Source organism: Chanodichthys erythropterus, chromosome 6, assembly GCF_024489055.1.
Source record: "Chanodichthys erythropterus isolate Z2021 chromosome 6, ASM2448905v1, whole genome shotgun sequence".
NCBI lineage: Eukaryota > Metazoa > Chordata > Actinopteri > Cypriniformes > Xenocyprididae > Chanodichthys > Chanodichthys erythropterus.
In genome coordinates, this window is record NC_090226.1 from 9,034,522 (window position 1) to 9,054,103 (window position 19,582).

The 19,582-nt window shown below is 37.1% G+C and overlaps 1 protein-coding gene across 1 annotated transcript in view; it reads right to left on the reverse strand.

The window, feature by feature from the left end:
• The window catches only part of diaph3 (diaphanous-related formin 3), a 332,513-nt gene that overhangs the window by 201,718 nt on the left and 111,213 nt on the right, over positions 1–19,582 (reverse strand). The window contains exons 6-9 of the mRNA XM_067387955.1: positions 5,792–5,866; positions 5,517–5,586; positions 1,356–1,492; positions 566–671 (exon numbers count right to left, since the gene is read on the reverse strand). Of these exons, the coding sequence (XP_067244056.1) occupies positions 566–671; positions 1,356–1,492; positions 5,517–5,586; positions 5,792–5,866 (388 nt within the window). The remainder of the gene's footprint in view (positions 1–565; positions 672–1,355; positions 1,493–5,516; positions 5,587–5,791; positions 5,867–19,582) is intronic.

Consider the following 19,582-nt stretch of genomic DNA (forward strand, 5'->3'; position numbering starts at 1 on the left):
TGATAGTTGTTTTGAGGCCCACATGTTGCCACTCTTCAGAGGAGAGTCAAAGAGAACAACAACTTGCAATTGGCCACCTTAAATACCTTTCCTCATGATTGGATGCACCAGTCTATGAGGTTCAAGGCTTAATGAGCTCACCAAACCAATTATGTGTTCCAATGAATCAGTAGTTACAGGTATTCAAATCAACAAAATGACAAGGGTGCCCAAATTTATGCACCTGTCTAATTTCGTTTTGATGCATATTGCACATTTTCTGTTATTTTTCCAATAAACCTCATTTCACTACTGATATATTACTGTGTCCTTCAGTTATTTGATAGATCAAAATGAATATTTAGCACATACACAGATCTCAGTGATCCTATTTTCGCTTTCTTTAGAAATTGGCACCAGTTCAGCATGAGAGCAGTTTCACTTTCTTTTGCATTTATCAGAGGTATATGTATATATATTTGGCTGAATGTGTATTTTACCATTAAAGGTCCTGAGGGCATTGATAGAAATGTATCAGCAGAGGATGAGTGAATAAGTAGGCATATGAGGAGCAGTGAACTTTTACCTGTAACTGGACGGAGCGAACACTAAGGCCTTGGACGATAGGGTTAAAGCGGGCCACCCCTCTTCCCTCTGTTGCCGTGGTGATGGCTTCAAGGACCTTCTCCAAACTTTATGTAGGAAAAAAGTAAAAGTAAGGATCACGGCTTTTATTTGGCTGCACATTTTTTGCAGAGAGTTATGCTGGGATTACACTTCTCAATGTATGGAAGACACTTTAAATGCACTTACTGCTCCTAATATACTTTTCATAAAAGACAATTGCACTTTTTCATCGTTTACAGGGAGCTGATATTCATTTAAAAAAAAAAAAAAGTGTGTTTTGATGAAGCAGTCCTGATGAATCCTTCATGCATCCAAGCTAAATGTGTGCATATAATCTCAATGCAAAAAGACCAAACAAAAAATACAAAAAAGGAAAAAGCATCAGTAAGAATATGTACAAGGCTATACTAAGTGTATAATTGGTTTGCAGAAAGGGCGCTAAAGCATACAGTAACTAACATACACACAGCAGCTAAAGAAAAAATGGCCAGACTTATGATGCCATGTTCAACAAACAGTGGCCAAAAAAAGCATTTGAACATTAAAAAAATATATGAAATAAATATTTGATACCCTATTTGAGAATGCTGAGGTTAAATATCACAATGGGGACATAAACTCCAATAGAAACTAAATAATTGAATTATTAAATAATGAAATGAGGCTGAAATAAGTAAGAACAATAATTGCATCATAACGATATTGATTTCAACTGAAAGGCTGAAAAAAAGCAAGTCAGGAGGGCTTACGTATTTTCTTCTCCCACAATGCAGATTGCAGAAAGCAGTTTGACCACATCTGTCATCATGGCCGGCTGACAAGGGTCAATGGCTTGGGCCAAGAGTGCCAGACTCGTCTCCTCTCCAAGGATCCGCTCCAGGCCATACTGCAGACAGACAGAAATAAGAAACTTATGTAATTCATAACCCAGTGTAACTCAGTGATTCCTGGGATGCAATTCAGTGAATCTGAATTGAATCTAATGACTTACAAAGAATTACTGCACAAAACGGAGAGCTAAAAAGAGCATAAAAAAATAAAAAAATGAAATAAAAAAAATATAAAATAAACAAATAATATACAAAACTAATTACATAAAATAATAATTATTTAACCATATTCAACAAAAAATAAATCCAACATTAAGCGTTCATTATTGTAAACATATTACGCTATATAAAATATTGAGGGACGCATTAAATTCACAGTAGTAATTTTGGAGAAGAGTTTTAGTTTTAAATTAGAGGTGACTCTTTAAAAGTGGAGGAACCAAAGAAGGACATGACGTAGCGGCCTGTTGCTCTGTCCTTGAAGTAATGACAAAACTGCGATCAGGGATATGTTAATAGTAGCGTGAAAGAGAGAGGGAGGGTGAAAAAAGAAAGAAAGAAATGGCAAGCATAAAGGTGAATGAAGAACACAGACACAGGACAGAAAAGCCTTGGGGGTCTGGAACGACAAGAGCGGATCGAGACCCACAGAGAGAAGCGAGGAGTCAAAGAGGGGAGAATATCCACGTCTGAACACAGGGGGTTCGGTTAATGACGACCGCTGTACCAAATCCACAGGACGAATTTCTCATTAATTCAAAACACTTTGCTGTTACTTAAAAGATGATACCTCTCTACTCTGTCAATCTTTAGGTATAAGAGATTCACTTGGCAAAAGTAAATAAATAAATAAATATTTAACAAAAGGTTTTTGTTGTTTTTTTGGGGGGGTCTCGTTGAAAATTAAAAGACTAATTCTGAAATTGCATGATCTGCTTATTTAGAAATGAACAAATATAAATATGGGTCATCATGTGTCATGCTACATTTGGAAGACCCAAATCAGCTGAAAAGAAAACAACAAAACAACTTGTGACTCAAGTTTAGCCATTTTCAAGACACGAATCATGCTGAGTGAATTAATTTCTGACTAAAAAGCTTTAGGACAGCAAATTCACCAAGTTGTGTTAATTGCTCCATAACTCATGCCAATTAATGGCTCAGACTGCCATATCTCAGACTTGTTGTCATTCAGAACAGATGTTTCTGCAGTTTTTTTTTTATGCAAACTTGGGTATGAAAACATCCTTCCCGCCTCAGAGGCACAGGGGAGATAACGCGTTATCACAGTGTTTACGCACAGTAATGGATGTAAACATATTTGAGCCATTTTCTGTCTTCATTCAGTGGGAGTTGGTGACAGCTGGACGGGAGCACCTGGCTGGCAGGCAACATGGGCGGAATACGTCCCATGATGCTGCGGGGCTAAAGTGAGAGGTCTGGAGCGGTGACAAGCCTCTGGGTAAATAAGGCTCTCGGCACCTGTCGGGTGCTTGGGATTAAACCAGACCTTTAGGGCTGAGAGGTATGCGTAGTGGATTTTGAAACTTGCAGAAAACACAACTGGGATCTCCAACAAATTAATTCGCCAAATGACTACACAGAAATAGATGCAGTGACTGTTTCCCTTTGATCTTACAGAAACAGGCCTCAGGAAAACAACAATGGCCTCAACCCATTTATATTTCCTCAGTGGGTGACCATGACAGATTTACAACTGAAAGATTCACTGATGCACTTAATTGCTTTGTTTCCATTTTAAACAAATGGCGTGTCAATTACAGTCAATGACTAGACAACTGAATACAATCACACGCACAAAAAAACAAAACAAAAAACAACTAAACAACAACAACCTGTGAAGCTCCTGGGGTGGGGGAGAATCAATACATACTGTAGATAATGGTAAGATTTTTACCTTTTTTTTGTTCAATAATGTACAAAGGGCACTGTGTGTGGTTGCCAAGGCTTTGCTATGAGGCTGCAAATATATTCTGAGTGTTTTTAGTGCCCTGTTTTAATTTTTATTTATTGAAAGTAATTAATACTATTATTTATTATATTATTTATCAATAATTTTATTTAGCAAGGATGCATTAAAATTGTCAAAAGTGACAAGTCTTTTATATTGTAAAAAGTTTTTTTTTTTTTTTTTTTTAAATAAATAAATAAATGATGTTCTTTTAACTTTGTTAATCCAAATTTCACAGTTTCCACAAAAATATTAAGTAGCACAACTATTTTCATCATGGATAACATGACATGTTTGAGGACAAAATCAGCATATTTATAAAGGATCACGTGACACTGAAGACTGGAGTAATGATGCTGAAAATTCTGATTTGCATCACAGGAATTATACATTTTTAAATAATGCTAATATTTCACAATATTGTTATTATTATAGTTGCATTTTTTACCTAAATTACATTACAAAGTTTAATATGTGGGTACTTTTTGGTTGGATTCACAATACTAGCATTTTGGCCAATACTGATAAATCAATTTTATTATCACAATTAATTGATAAAAAATAGCTCAGCTGATATTCTATGCTATGCTACCTAAATAAAACACTAAAAACAATTGTTTACTTTAACTGAGCATTAGATTAGCAAAGATAAAAACAAAATCTAATATAAACATAAAAATAGTGGAAAGTAAGATATATAAATATCTAATATCGTCAATGTAGATTCAATATTGACTGATAGTGATGCACTGTAACAGTGATGGTTACTTTAAGAAAATATCATTGATGAACACCATAACCAAACAGAGTCAGACCAGTTAGCGAGGCTGATAGATGACTGCTAACAGCTTCTCAGATAAGATCAGTTCAACTTCACTCGAACACCATGGGATATGTTGACACCTGACAACATGTCTGTCTAACATCTGCCACATGCCCAGTGAATGAACACGGATCAAAACACCACAGATCTCTATCTGTACGCGTGTATGTATGTATGTGTGCAAGAGGCGGGGTATCTCCTCAGACCCCGGGCTATCTCAACAACATCAGAGACACCACTGGAGATCCACTTCTAACGCCTCTCTCTAACAGGACTGTGCAAATCATCAAAAGCCCCCTCAGACCTCTCCACCTCGGCCGTGCAGAATAACCCCCTCCCGAGTTCAGAGTGGTGGCTGTCTGCAACCCCCTTCATCTGAAGCTCTGCTCTTATCGCTCCTGACCATTTGAAAGCTGCCGCAGGTACGTGTGTCCAACGGGGAGAAGCGGGCGCACGGTGAGTAAGCGGAGATGTAACGCGCCAGTTGATGAAGGGGTCGGCTGACACACAACAGCGGCTGGAATGAGTCTTGTTTGAAGCTGGTGCTTTAGGGTAATGATGAGATTTCTACTTCAAAAAAAGTACATCTGAAACTTATGAAATACATCCACAGCAGATAAATATGATCATTTTTTTTCTTCATTCCATATATTCTATGATATTAGTGATTCTAGACTTGTCACTAGCGAGTGAAATGACAATAAATTGCACACATTACATATCCCTCTACTATGAAAAAATAATATAAGTAGTAAAACTTATTTGACCACATGCAACATGCAAAGCTTTGGCTTATTCTAGAGCTACACTGCAACTTACATCTATTGTTATGCCTTGAAAAATTAAAAGTTTGGCTTTCTGTAATGTATTCTGCATTTTACAAACTACAAATTCAAATTCATTGTTACAAATTCTACTGATTGGCCACTAAAATACTTTTTTCGATCTGGCTGACATAAATGAGATTTTGTCAAAATAGCAAAAATGACTTGTGAAAGTGTTGAAAAAAAAATCAGTTAAATTGAAAAGAAAAGAAAAGAAAAGAAAAGAAAACAAAGAAAAGAAAAGAAAAGAAAAGAAAAGAAAAGAAAAGAAAAGAAAAGAAAAGAAAAGAAAAGAAAAGAAAAAGAGCAGTAGATCTCACATTGAGAAGAAGAGTCACAACAATATTCAGCTTCAGGTTGTATGTGGTCTTTGAAAACTGATAACTGTCCAATATGACATGAGCGCTATCTCAAGTAAGAGGTAGTTATATAGTGAACCCGCAGCTCGGTGACGTTATTACCTTGTTGTTCATAAAGGCCTTGAGGCACTGAATGACTTTATGTTGACTCTTCTTATCCACCTTTTCTTGGCTGGGAAAAAAAAGAAAAAAAAAAGAAAGAAAGTGAATGAATGCGGGAGGAGCTCAGTGGGTTACCAGAACACAAAAAGAGTCAAAGAGTTTAGTTAACAAACTGTACAGAACTCAGGACACATGCTGAGGGTAAAGAACACAACTAGTTTGAAACCTAGAAGGAAGCCTTTGCTTACGAAATATGATAATGAAATATGTCTTACTGTTTTTTAAGCAGCAGCTTCTCCAGTGTATCCAACAGGAGGCCCAGACCCTCATGGCCAAAACTCTGCACCCAGCTGGAAAGGGGGGAAAAAATGTTAGTATAATTCTGATAGTGTGCAAAAAAACATTCTAGGTAGACATTAGACATGTTATATAAACGTATATCAAATCTATTTTTTACTATATATAGTGAAAGTATAATATACAAACACAATTACATAATATACATGATAAAAATGATACAAATATATTATTATATAATTCCCTGTCCAGCAGTTTACACCAATGACTCTAGAACTAACGTCTGTACATTATGTCACCTAAATAAACCAGACTGTATTGCAAACCAGGACTGAACCATAAGGGTCAATAAGCTTCATCAGAGCAGAGTTTGTCAGAGCCCATTCAATGTCACTAGATTCCACCTTCTTCAACAAATTAAGCTCTTCCCCTGGAGCAAAAAGTGAAAGGCATTGCTAATAGAGCAAAGATGTTTGTTTTAATTCCATTCAGACACAATCTCGCGCTCTACATCTCCATTGATTCAGTCGCTATTGTCTGTGGGAATTGCCACGACGGAAATTTAACTCTCCAATAACGAGAGGGGAAGCGTGTCGAGTGAGGCATTGATTAATAATGAGAGAATTCAATAAGCATAAACAAACCGATTAACCCATTGTGTGTAGCAAGTAGGTTACAGAGTTTATTCAATTATAACGGCAGCCTGTAACAGATGCAGTGTTTCCCACACATAGACTTTACTTGGGCGGGCCGCCCAGGTATATTAACGGCCGTAAAAGTATATTTGGAAACACATTTATGCTTTTATTATTTTTATCCTCTACTACTTTTGTATCCACCCAAGATAATGAAATCATCCGTGATCGATTAACTTGTGGAAAATCTTCCCTCGCCCTAAGCGTTTCATACCTGCTATGTGTGTGTCAGAACTGTTTACTTTAAGGCTAACTTATACTTCTGCGTCGAGTGTACGGCGTAGGCTGTGTATAGCACGCGTAGCCTACGACGTAGCTTGACGTGCACCTAGGCAAAAATATAAGAATGTGTCAATTCTACGCGGACCGCAAGTGCTGTGATTGGTCTGCTAGAACCCCTCCCTCAGGTTAAAAAACTGGCGCAGAGCAATCGGAGAAGAGCGAACGTTTTCAACTTCAATAGGAATGAAAAATGCTGTTTCAGGGAAAACTGCTGCTTCTATTTTTAAGCTTCTCTGACAATGTACATGACAAGCTGCAGCTTCTTCGGCTTATGCCTTGATACTCGACATGACAGCAGACACTGCCTACTAGTGGTCTGCATGCACGTTGACGTGGACAACGATGCAGAAGTATAAAATGAAAACAGACGCAGAGCCTACGGCGTAGGTCCGATGCAGAAGAATAAATCAGCCTTGACTCCTGCTGACATTCTCATGTGAGCTGCAGAGACGCGGTGGATATTTCACAAAGAGCGCTGCATGTTGCAAAGTCACAAGGCGGCGCTGTTGCGCATTCTACAGGTTCGCGCAACAACGCTTCAGATTGCTTTAAAGTGATTCTCAATCAATGAAAAGTGCAAATTTATGCCAAGTGATTGCTAATGAACTCAAAATAATGAATTATGACAATTTCTACTTTATGGCTATTATATAATATGTTTTAGACGACTGTAAGAATCTGAAGGATCAGCCGACAATTGTGTAGACATTTCAAAATAAGAGTCACGGTGTATTTCGGGCTTGTTTATAATTAAAAGTCACACGCCAAGTTTTTTTTTTTTTCTTCTTCTTCTGGGCATTATTGGTATTTTGGTTACACATTAAATTGTATTTAATTTGATTCATAGTAAATTATTGTAGTCTCCCCCACAGGAAGAAAAGACTGAACATAATTTGACACATATATTATCCATTATATAAATTTTACTAGTAAAGTCATTTACAATGCATAATAATGCATAATATTAATATGTAATTAAATGTAATAGTATGCTATGCAATTAAAATTAATTTCAATAAATAAAAATACTGTTAAAAATCACACATTTGTTGTTCGTCACATGTAGTAGACCATTTTTATAATTCACAGTCTTTGTAATGTGTTTCAGCAATACATTTGTAACATTTATAACGTTGTTTAGAAACAATTCTCAGAATTGACTTTAGAGGGACTTTAAGACACAGGTAAACTTCATTGAAAGAATTTTAAGCCGCACGCTTTTCCACAAACAGCTAAAAAACAAACTTACACTGCAATTTCACACAATTTTCAAGTTGTGATTGATTGTGTATTTAAGTCCATAGTGGCCAAAGAGAATCACTGATAAATTGGCGGTTAAGCCCACTAAACTCAGTCAGGTAAGAACAAGAGAAAAGCTCATCTGCCATACTATGAACTGTTGATCATGTCAGTCATAGTAGGCTGGGTTGAGTACGGTCTCATAGAACTGTGTGAAATTGCCTCAGTGTAAGTGTAGGAGAGCGGTGAGCATCAATAGCCAATTTTCCGAAAGCCAGTGTCAAGAGGAGTGGGTTTGCTTCCAAGGCTAAATTACAGCCGAAATTGACCACAACCCGGAAACTGGAAACTAAGGTGGACTGGAGAATAGAAGAGAAAAGAGGGGAGAGAGAGAGAAAGATAATGCTGTTTAAAGTAAAACGGAGAGCAATACAGAGATGGTCCGATGAGACTGAGGAAGTGCTCTCCTAGCTGAGCAGTGGCAGGATTGATATCACCTAAGTTTCACAGACAGAAAGTTTACCATAATGAGTCCTTTGTCACAAAATAGCAAAAATCAAAAGGTAAAATACTTCACAATCATACTGCAATTTACAGATGGGCACAAATGGTTGTAACCACAGTGGGACACTCTTTTCACACTGAGGATAATTGAGGGACTTGTATGCAAGTATTACAAAAGGTTCAAACATTCACTGATGGTCCAGAAGGAAACATCACACATTAGAAACCAGGGGGTGTAGACCTTTTGAATTTGAAGATTAAAGTAAATTGTACATAATTTGTCTTCCGGGAAACATGCAAGCATCTTCTGTTGCGTCCGAAGGGCAGTACTAAATGGAAAAAATCTTCATCCTGTTCAAAAGCTTTCACCCCCCAGCTCTTAATGCAGTTTTCTTCTGGAGCATCAATGATTGTTTAAACCTTTTTAATACATTAGAGTCACTCAGTGTGAAAAGGCGGATCTCAAAATCATAGTCACTTTCTGAAGAACGTTGGGCAGTTTAACTGCTCAGGACAAACAAAGGACTCATGAACAACCATCACAAAACAAAACAAAAAAACAGCCGTGGATCATCCAGGTAATGACACAGTATTAAGAATCAAGGGTATGTATATTTTTGAGTGGGGTCATTTTTATAAATTCAGCTATTTTTTTTGTCTTGTGGACTATATGCAAACATCTTTTATGTAAAATATCTTATTCAGGACAGTACTACATAAAAAGTAACATGCATTTTGTATGATCCCTCTTATTTTGTTAAACTGCAAGATGGGCATTTCGACAAGTTTGTATGTACTTGGCCGTTTAAGTGTAATAAGCCACGAAAAAGAAGTTAATGTTACTCACAAGCTGTTTGAGATGGGGCTTTATGCGACACTTATTTAGATCAGTGGTGCATACACTTTTGATGTGAACACGAAACCTGCAGGAATTACTAAAATGATGCTCAATACAAGCACTATTCGACCAGCGCGAATGAGAGGAGTGAGTGAGGATGAAGGTGTGTCAATTTGCCATCAGAGAGAAGAGAGAGCGAGAATGCGCATCTGGCATTGGTGAATCGTTACTGCAGACAAGGAGTATTGGAACTGTGTCAGTTATTTCAGCATCGAAAGATCGATATTTTTGAAAAAAAACTAATTTAAATGAAGAAAATAAATCACAAAATACATCTCAGAAAATAATAGATGTGGCATACACATATTGCAATATATTACACTTTACAGGTGCACACAAATTGTTTGAACACAACATAAAATGCTTTGTTGGCACTAAATCCAAAAAACATGATATTGTGTGCATGTGTACCTACCTATCACCATATATTGTGAATACATGTCACCATTTCCCTTGAGTTACAAGCACAGTCCTTCATATGCAAATGTAGGAGGATCAAATCTCTGACTTCTCCAACATGGAAGGTTGCTGTCGTACTGGAACCCAGGGACTTGAGAAGCTATGTTGAAGGGACCTGATACAAGCCACCATGTACTAAATATGGATCTACATGCTTCTCTTTTTCTTTCCCACTCCCCGCACGCCTTCCTTTATATCTTTCTGTTCAGTAACTTCCCCTTGCTTCAGCTACACCAAAGGGATCGTAATGATTTCCAGTACATGGGGTCTCTAGGGTGTACGTAGACAGAATAAGGCTCTCTGAACATATTTAACTTGTAGTCGTACAGAGGTGTGAAAGGAAGATGAAATCTTGGCCAGTCTTTTAGGTATTGCAGCTGATTGCGATGGGAGTTGAGGGCTCAGGCCCCCTAAGATCTGGTTAATCACATCTCACCACAGAGGTAAATGTTCCACAGTAACACAATAATCAGCAGAGAGCTGAGTAATATGTAGCTGCATACAAAAAAGCCATTGGTTTCTTTCATTCACCAGCTTTTCCCCTGATCTTATTGATTGGAGAACCTGCCAATGGCCAGGAATGGGGCTTCCCACTGGGAGGAGAGGGGAAGGAAACAAATGATCATGAAGGAAGGAGATGAGGAGGAGAAAGAAGGATGGAGCTGATGAGGGAGTGACAGAGTATGGTGAAAGACGGCAAAAAAGTAGAGTTATGCAGAGAATCAAAGCAGGTTGGCAGAGAAGGTACGAGGGCAATACAGAGGAAGAGCGAGTGTTTATGTGGCGAGAGAGAGAGCAAGAGTCAGTGTAATGTCTGTTCCCATCAAAATGCAGTCCTCGTCCAATTCTAATCAACAAGCCGCATGCCTCCAAGCATCCACTAATCAAATCCTAGCATGTATGCCTGTGTGAATTTTCAAGGTGAAGCAAAAGGGGGGCTCACCCTGAATTGAATTTGTCAAATCGGACTGGAGCGGAGGAAACAGAGAAGGGGAGTGTAGTAGTCCATCAACAAAATTCATTTGCTGATGGGATTCTAGCTCATGTCTAAATCAAAATGACGACAATGATGCTGGTTATTATGGATGAAATGAACTGTTAGTTTAGCCGAATAAAGAGGCACGAACGTGTCACAACACTCAAATGAGCGGTAATTTAAAGACATTGTCAGTTTCCGCGAGAAAAATGCATTAAGACGCTACGTTGCACTCATGCTGAATTCATCTCATTTGTAGGGTTATTCCGTTTTTTTTTATGGATGGAATAAGATTGGGAAAGTGCCAGTAATTGAAAAATCAGGATTGGAGGATTGTCAACCAGAGCAAATTTCTGGCAAAAATGCATAATCAAGTAGTTTCTCAGGAATGGAGAAATAGTGAAGTGTAATGGAATGCAAACAGGATCAACACAAGGAGTCAGTTAGCCTATGTTAGAACTCATTTGTTTATTTTATTTTATGTTAGTTTACTTTGCACAGTGTCTCAAACAACCATGCTGCTGATATAAATATACTTTTACCTAAAAATAGACAACATTTTAGACTAAAAGTAAAACTAACTTGAGGGGATAGAAAACGAGAAAGACATAAGAGCTGAAAATCATATAAGGTAAGTATAAAGTATTGTTTAAGAGTTTTGCGTCATTAATATTTTTTAGTGTTTTTGATTTTGTAAAGAAGTCAGTTATGCGCACCAAGGAAGTATTTATTTGATTAAAAGTACAATAAAAACTGTGAAATGTTCATTTTTGGGATGGCAAAGCTGAATTTTCAGCAGTCATTAATCTAGGAATTTTTCAGGATACTCTGATGAATATAAAGTTCAAAAGAACTGAATTTATTTTAAATAACCTTCAATACTTTGCCTTTCCTTACTGTCACTTTTGATCAGTGAAATCTGTCTTTTCGGATTAATAGTATTAATTTATTTCCAAAAAATATCTTACCCACCCAAATCTTTTGAATTATTTTGTAGATAAGCATTAATTACCACATTCTGCTTAATACATCCTATTATGGATGTAGAATAGATTGTGAAAGCCATTTCTGGTTGGAATATACATTAAAATAATCTGAAAATTTAAATTTCTGTAATCAATTACTCACCCTCCTAACGTGTTTATTCACATATAAACACTGATCAGCAAACATAGACAGAAGGTCAACCATACCTGTTCGATGCACAAAAACAAACCTCACTGTTTTTTTTTCAGAAGCTCAAACGTGCTGTGTAACACACGAGAATGAACCTAATTGGTTCTTGCACATCAATGCTTGAGCTTCTGTTTACCACAACTGATGTGTGCATTGGTAATTGTGAATAAAAGCCTAAATTAAATCTTCAAAATTCAATAAATTTGGACTAACCTGCTCAATTCATATGGATTAGTTTTAAGATCTTTATGAACTTTTTTTTAAGTGTCTAAGCTGTAGTTGTGTAGACGGTCAAATGTAGGGACAGAAATCTCAGGTTTTATTAAAAATATATTCATTTGTGTTACGAAGATGAACGAAAGTCTTACGGGTTTGGGACAAGATGAGGGTGTATAAATGACAGAATTTAAATTTTTGGGTGAACTAAAAAATGATAAACTAATTATTTAAGGCAACATCATAGTCTAAAAAATGGTGGAGGATGACAAGAAATTAACAGCTTCTAGCATGAACAACAAGGTGAAGAAAAAAATGACAACCAATTAGGCTAACACAATCAATTTTTCTTAGCACCAAAGCTGTAACTTAAACACCCAGGGCTTATTAAAAAATAAATGTATCATTGCACCCCTGTTATTCAGTAACATCATATGCTGACATTAATTGGAGGGCCTGACACTGACAAGTGTTAAGGTGATGATACACGTGGCAACTTTTTTTGCTGGGCAATGTTGCAATCAACGGGCAACCTGATGAGACACAGGGCAACTAATTAGGGCAACGGACAGCAACTAATCAGAGAGGAGCAAATCTATTGCCAACACAATAAATACTTTATTATAAACACTTGTTAGGCACTTTATTTCAACTTTTCAAATATTTTCTTCATTTTTATTAAAAATAAATGCCTTTCCGATCTGATTTGAGATAGGAAAAGGGAGAAGAGCGAGTTCAGCAAAAGGCGGATTTGAACCCGCGTCAATCGCATCAAAAGTTACATTCATGTGCCATACACCCTATAGCCTACGCTACTACAGACCCTGTCTTTTTAGTATTTAAACTGAAAACATTCAATGGCTTAATTACAGCTTACGTGCATTACATTGGACAGTTGTTGGTATTTTAAGCAATATATGAGGTAAATTCCCTGTTTTGCGTTGACGCATGACAACTTACTAGCGTAAAAAGATATAAGTTCACACTCCTTTTCTCCACTCCACTGCAACTGAGAGGCCGCCATCTTGTTTGATTTTTTTCTGAAATTACAGTAACATGATCGGCTGCTAACATTATGATTGAAGGATCTCAAAAAATTGCCCACGACAGATCTAACGTATCCAGATATAAATTTGTTGCTCATTCTCAGTGGGAAAGTGCCCAAGCAACATTGCTCAGCAACATTGCTCAAAAAGTTGCCCCATGCATCAACACCTTTAGTGGTGGTGTGTTGCCTGCTGTTGACAGGTTAAGAATAAGGTTGCAACATGAGAGCACAATTCAATTTATACACTTAGTTACAGGAAGCAGGCAGTGGATGATACCGAGCAGGCCGGGCCTAGGGTCCTGACCAGAGCTTCATTGAAATGCATAACTTACATGTGAAGAACCATATTCTCTCATCATCAGCAGGTGACACCCAGAGCAGAAGACGGGAATAATCAGTCAAAAAATGGCAGCTGAAAAAGCAAGGGTGACTCCCTTTAAACCAACAGGGTGCCAGTTCCTGTCAACACGATGCGGCGGAGATAGGCCGGCGTGTGTGAGAATGAGGCGGGCGGAAAAGTGAAGAGGTTAGATGCGGCACCCTCCTACATACCCTGTTGAAATCTCACATATTCTCACAGACGGCAAATCAAGCAAAACACTTTCTCCAAAACAACAGTTATCTACCACCATGTGAAGTTATCAGAAGTGAAATCTCTTTTGAAAATTCCTTGTATGAAATGAGCATCCAAGTCTGGCCGTCTGACTACAGAATCATTTTTATTTCTTTCTCTCTCTTCTTAGAAGTAAGGGTTGCAGCTGGTATGATCAACCGAGTGAAGGCAATCATTACCAGGCCTTTTTGTATCAGTAAGCCTGACATCAAACAGCAGCTCGCTTTTTCTTTTCTCCTACATTCTCCCTCTTTCCTGCCCCCTCCTTCGAAGGAGCATTCGATTACAAAAGCAGAACATCTGGAGATGGACGCTCGTGACTGAATAACAATATTAATCAATCCCACAAGTGCCGGTAGAACGGCAGTCTTAAACAAAAGGCAGAACACTTTACCGCCACGGGAGGCTCCAATCAAGAGGCAGCATTGAGAGCTGTGTCCCACTGCTCATAATCACATAAAGTGGCACATTCGTTCCGGGGAAAACATGTCGAAAATAAGCATGAGATGGTTTCCTCTTCTTTAACTCCCTTTTGTGTGTTCTCTTTTCTCTCATCTGTCTTTATACTTCTGTCCTTCACCTCCCCTATGCCTGTGGCTTTTTATCTAAAGTTTCAATCAGTTATTCAAGGAGGTTAGGTCCTTAACCCTTAAAAGATGAGGCCAAACAGACAGAAAGTTTCACATTATGTGCTTTAAATGAAACATAAACCCTACCAGATTTTTTAAATATCCACATTTCTAACAAACTCCACATCTCAATCTCATTTCTATGACCCTTATTATACTTAAGTGCAGTTTTCTAACTGGGAACCAGTGACCTCAAGTGGGTACTATGGGGGAAAAGGAAAAGTGAAAAGAAATCCAATAAAATATACAAAAATGTACTTTAAGGTATATATATACATACTATTAATAAATAGTAAATTAAAAGGTTATAGGTAAAAGAATAAAAGTTAGGTAAAAAAATCAAATGTGAGATTTGAAGTCACAATCTAAAATTTTTTTTTTTTTTTTTTTTTTTTTTTTTTTACTCTGCAGTGAGTTTCCATCTATTAATTTTTAGCACAGTTTTACACATGAAAATGTATTGCTGCCATAAAATTTAAGCAAAGGATCAATTTGAGGATCAATTTGAGGGTCCTTTGAATCATAAAGTTTGAAAAACCCTGCCATACTGTTTATGTTGCATTTTTATTAATAAATACGGGCATGATCAATGAACAGAAAGCAGTCTGCCTCTTGAGGGGGAACAAGCACAGAGGACTGGTGCAAATCTTTACATTTAGTGAAACCTAGAAAAGGGAAGAGAAAAAAATTTGATTGATGTGAAAACATGAGAGCTTAGTCTGTTTGACCCCCGGAAGCAACCCTTCACTTTCATTAGCATCCTCCCACACCCTGAACAACCAGTCTCTTCAAACACATTCTCTCTCTCTCTTTTATATCTCCATTTCATTTCTTATCTCCATTTATCCCTCCTTATCTTTTTCTGTTTTACGGCTAAATAGTGAATGAGACACAAACTCACCATCTACTCCTTACAGAGGCGAATGACTGTCAATCAAGTCATGTCTTTTAAAAATTCTGATGCAAATCCATAGCAAGGTTAATGCATTCAAACTGACCTTTAAGAGCATAGCAATATGCAGAATTCCTGACCAAAGATGTTTTAGAAAAAACAGTGCTGAGTGTATGAAAATCAGAAGTTAGTCAGTGTTAAATATCAACGAGTATTAGAGTAATGTATGCTTGTGAAGGCAATACAGGTCAGTCACGCTGAAAAGCAATGCTGCGGAAGTAACACATGTACGATCATCCACTTGTTTGAGCCATAAGCGGCATAAAAGGGGAGTGGGCAGGCTGTCTCTCTCTCTCTTTCGTATTTGAGCATTAAAAACACTGGAAAACAAATTCATCATCCCATTCCCTGGAAACAAAAACAGTCATAAATCACAGAGAAAAATGAGGCGCCTTATCTGGCTAACTTCACGGCAAAGGTAGCTTGACTTCCCTTCTCCCTCTGGAGTCTCTACCCCAAGGCTGCATTACCCATGTTAGCGCTGCGCTGGGTCGGAGCCGCACTGAGCCGAAAATAAAACATTAACTCCAAAGTCCTGCAGCGCCCCCAGGTCTTACACATCCGTCTCGCCCTATTTTCCCCTCACCCTCCATAAGGGAGAGAGTCTCCTCTGCAAAGAGGAGACTCCAGAACCTAGATAGTAAAGTAGGAAGTGATAAGTAGGAATATATTTATACACGTATGTATGAATGAAGTGTGCCACACACGTCCTGAAAAGTAAATCCAAAACATTTCTATTGTCCCCTGGTGGCTGGCTGCAGTATAGGTCATAAACCCCGTCCTCTCCATGTAATCGAATAGGATGCAAACCAAACAAAAAAAACCATCCAAATAGACTTCAATTGTTTTTTTGTTTTTTGTTTTCAGAAGATGGTTCATATCATTTTAGGTAGTTCTTATCACGCTGTTTTTCAAATGTTTGTTTTTCTAATAAGTTTGGTTTTAGTTAGTTATTTGATACTATAAAAACGGGGTGTAATGTCATGATTTTTGGACAATACTGATTATTCATTCATGAAGCAGTAATTCATTATATTTGAAAGCCGATAACCGATATGTTGGTCGATATATCTAAATCCAAATTTTTATATAATTTTTGAGAGCCTGAAATTAAGCACTCAAACATAAATCAAACATATACAGTAGCCTAAACTGAACCTGTGTAAGTTTTAAAATTAAATTTTACACTCGCATGGCTCCTAAAATTTTACACTCCTAAACTATTGCCTTACAAAAAAAATGACTTCATGATGCAAACAAGTCATTTGGCAACATTATTTCTGTATAAAGAATCAAAATGTATGTGCCATGGATAAATAAAATGGAAGAGCCTCCGCACAGACAATAATGACATGATTTTAATTAAACCATATGGTCGATTAATATTACAACTAGGCATGTGACGTATCAAATTTTTATGTTGCGATTAATTGCTGAAGCATTTATAACGGTATACGTTATCACAGTGCTGAAATAATTTGCAAAAAAAAGTGTTGTTATAGTATAACAGGTTTAAGAACTCTTTTTGTAATAAAAAGAACCCTGAATGTTTAAACAATACAATACACAAAAAAATATATAAAGTAAAATTTTCAAACTAATTAAAGCGCAAAAGTATTAGGCTATAAAGAACAACAGGTAACACTTTACAATAAGGTCTCAATATTTAATGCATTAACTACGATTGAGCAATAGCTACATTTGTTACAGAAAGTATTATTTTTTGTTAATGTTAGTTAAGAAATACAACTGATCATTGTTAAGTTTTATCTCAGGTCCATTAAATAAGTTATTTTGATTTTAGTAGTAATGTTATTAAACAGTAACTAACAAAATAACATTAACTAAGAATAATTAATGCTTTATAAGTATTTTCCATTGTCAGTTTGGTAATAATGAATTAACATGTTAACTAATGAAGCCATGTGTCTCAAAGTTTTACTGAACAATAACAAATAATCAGAACATTTCTAATCATTAGGGCATGTTGTAGTCCAGATTAAAATTGAATATGCTGAATATCAAAATTGAAAACTGAATATCAGCACGTCTAATTACAACTTACATCTGCACAGAATGGCGCAAATGCACAAGTGAACTTGAACTAAGTTACGTGCTAGAATGTAACTCCTGTTGTGGATACGCTCTTCCCGTAACAACGCACTGCACGGCAACTAAACCCAAAGAATTCAATTTTATTACAAAAATGTTTTTATAACATTATATAATATGCAGCTCAAAAAGCAATGCACAACATTACCTATGATTGACACTGTCATAAGCTGAAGCTAAAGATGATTTACTGTGAAATAAACTGAAGCGCTTTTCTTACCATAATAAAACACGGGCACACAAAGAATTTACAAAACTTTTACAGTAGTGTTTTCATTATAATTTTATGTAGCTTATATGACATACTTGCGCTGCACATTGCACTTAACCGTATTTTCCTTTTTGAAGTGATTCAAATCATATTTTAAGAAATTCAAAATCATCATGGCAAACAGTGTGCATCTGAAGTGTCTCAGCTGAAGGAAATCTGTTTATTGGCTTTAATATATCAGTCAAAGTTTCTTATCGGGCTGATAAAAATCAACATGTTGGCCGATACCGATATGGTGGCCGAAATATCATGCATCCCTAAATTAAATAGTATAATGGTGTTTTATAGGAACACTGAAGAGGGAGACGCGAACAGACCATTATATCTTTATCTGATCATTTTATTTTCCCTACATATTTGGGTCTCTCTTGTTCTCATTCTCTGTGGCCTTGTTTTGACTGTACATGAATAGATTAATCTAAATGACCTAAATTTGTTCCATTGTGTATGGGGGAGCTGCTTCCAGTTCAGAATTTTCTTCTTGCATGTACATGACATCATCTACCGTACACTTTGCTCAACAGTACCGTAACAACAGACTGAAATGACTTACAAAAATAGAGCTAGTGTGAGTGTGTATATCGGAGACTCCAGAATGGCACCAGCAGACTATTTTGGTACATGTGTGTGAGATAAGGGGTGTGTGTGTGTGTGTGTGTGTGTGTGTGTGTGTGTGTGTGTGTGTGTGTGTGTGTGTGTGTGTGTGTGTGTGTGTGTGTGTGTGTGTGTGTGTGTGTGAGTGTGTGTGTGAGTGAGTGTGTGAGTGTGTGTGAGAGAGAGAGAGAGAGAGAGAGAGAGAGAGAGAGAGAGAGAGAGAGAGAGAGAGAGAGAGAGAGAGAGATCACTGGTTTGTGAAGCCAGGAGGGAGATTAAAGGAATGGAAAAAAAGTCAAATTAATTCTAATGCAAAATTAGCGCTAATAACCTGAAATCATTGAAAAAAAAATTAACAAATTACTCAAGATGGCATTAAATCAAAGTCTTATCAAGCTAATGATCTCAAGCTAAAGCATGCTCATATTTGCTTCAAAGAGAGCTTCTGTACTTCTGTCGAGGATATGCGAGTGTGTGCACGTCTCTGTGTTTCCTGCTGCATTAGGAATCTGACAGAAGTATTAAAGAAAAAACAAAGTCATAACTCATGGTACACAGGCCCACTGAACATCACTACCAAACCCATATCCAAAACCATATTACAAACTCCCAGCTCAATTTCCTGTTTGTCTCCAAAGCAATGCACACTTTTAGATGAAATTACTGTCTGTCTGCCATCTTAAACATGGACCATTATTCACAGGTGCCAGCTGTTTGTGGCAGACAGACAATAATTTCTTCATTTCTTACCCAGCACAAAAATCAACACTAGATGTGGGCTACAGTGTTATGTGGGTTTCTGCAAGTATCTTCTTAATTCACGTTAGATAATCTATAGATTAAACCTGTGCGAAGAGCCTTCAAACGAGACAACAAAAAAAAAAAAGAGAGAGAGAAAGCGAGATATACAGACAGAGTAAGTGAGTGACATGACAGTTCTCTGCAGTTGTGCACGTAGATGACAGCTGCACAGGGAGAGCAGGGTGCATAAATGAAGGAAAATCAATACACATCCATGCACATTCCTTACTGTACACATGGCACAAAGACAAGCATCAAAACTAACTTGGAGTTTCAAGTAAACCACTGGTGTAAATTCTGCTCT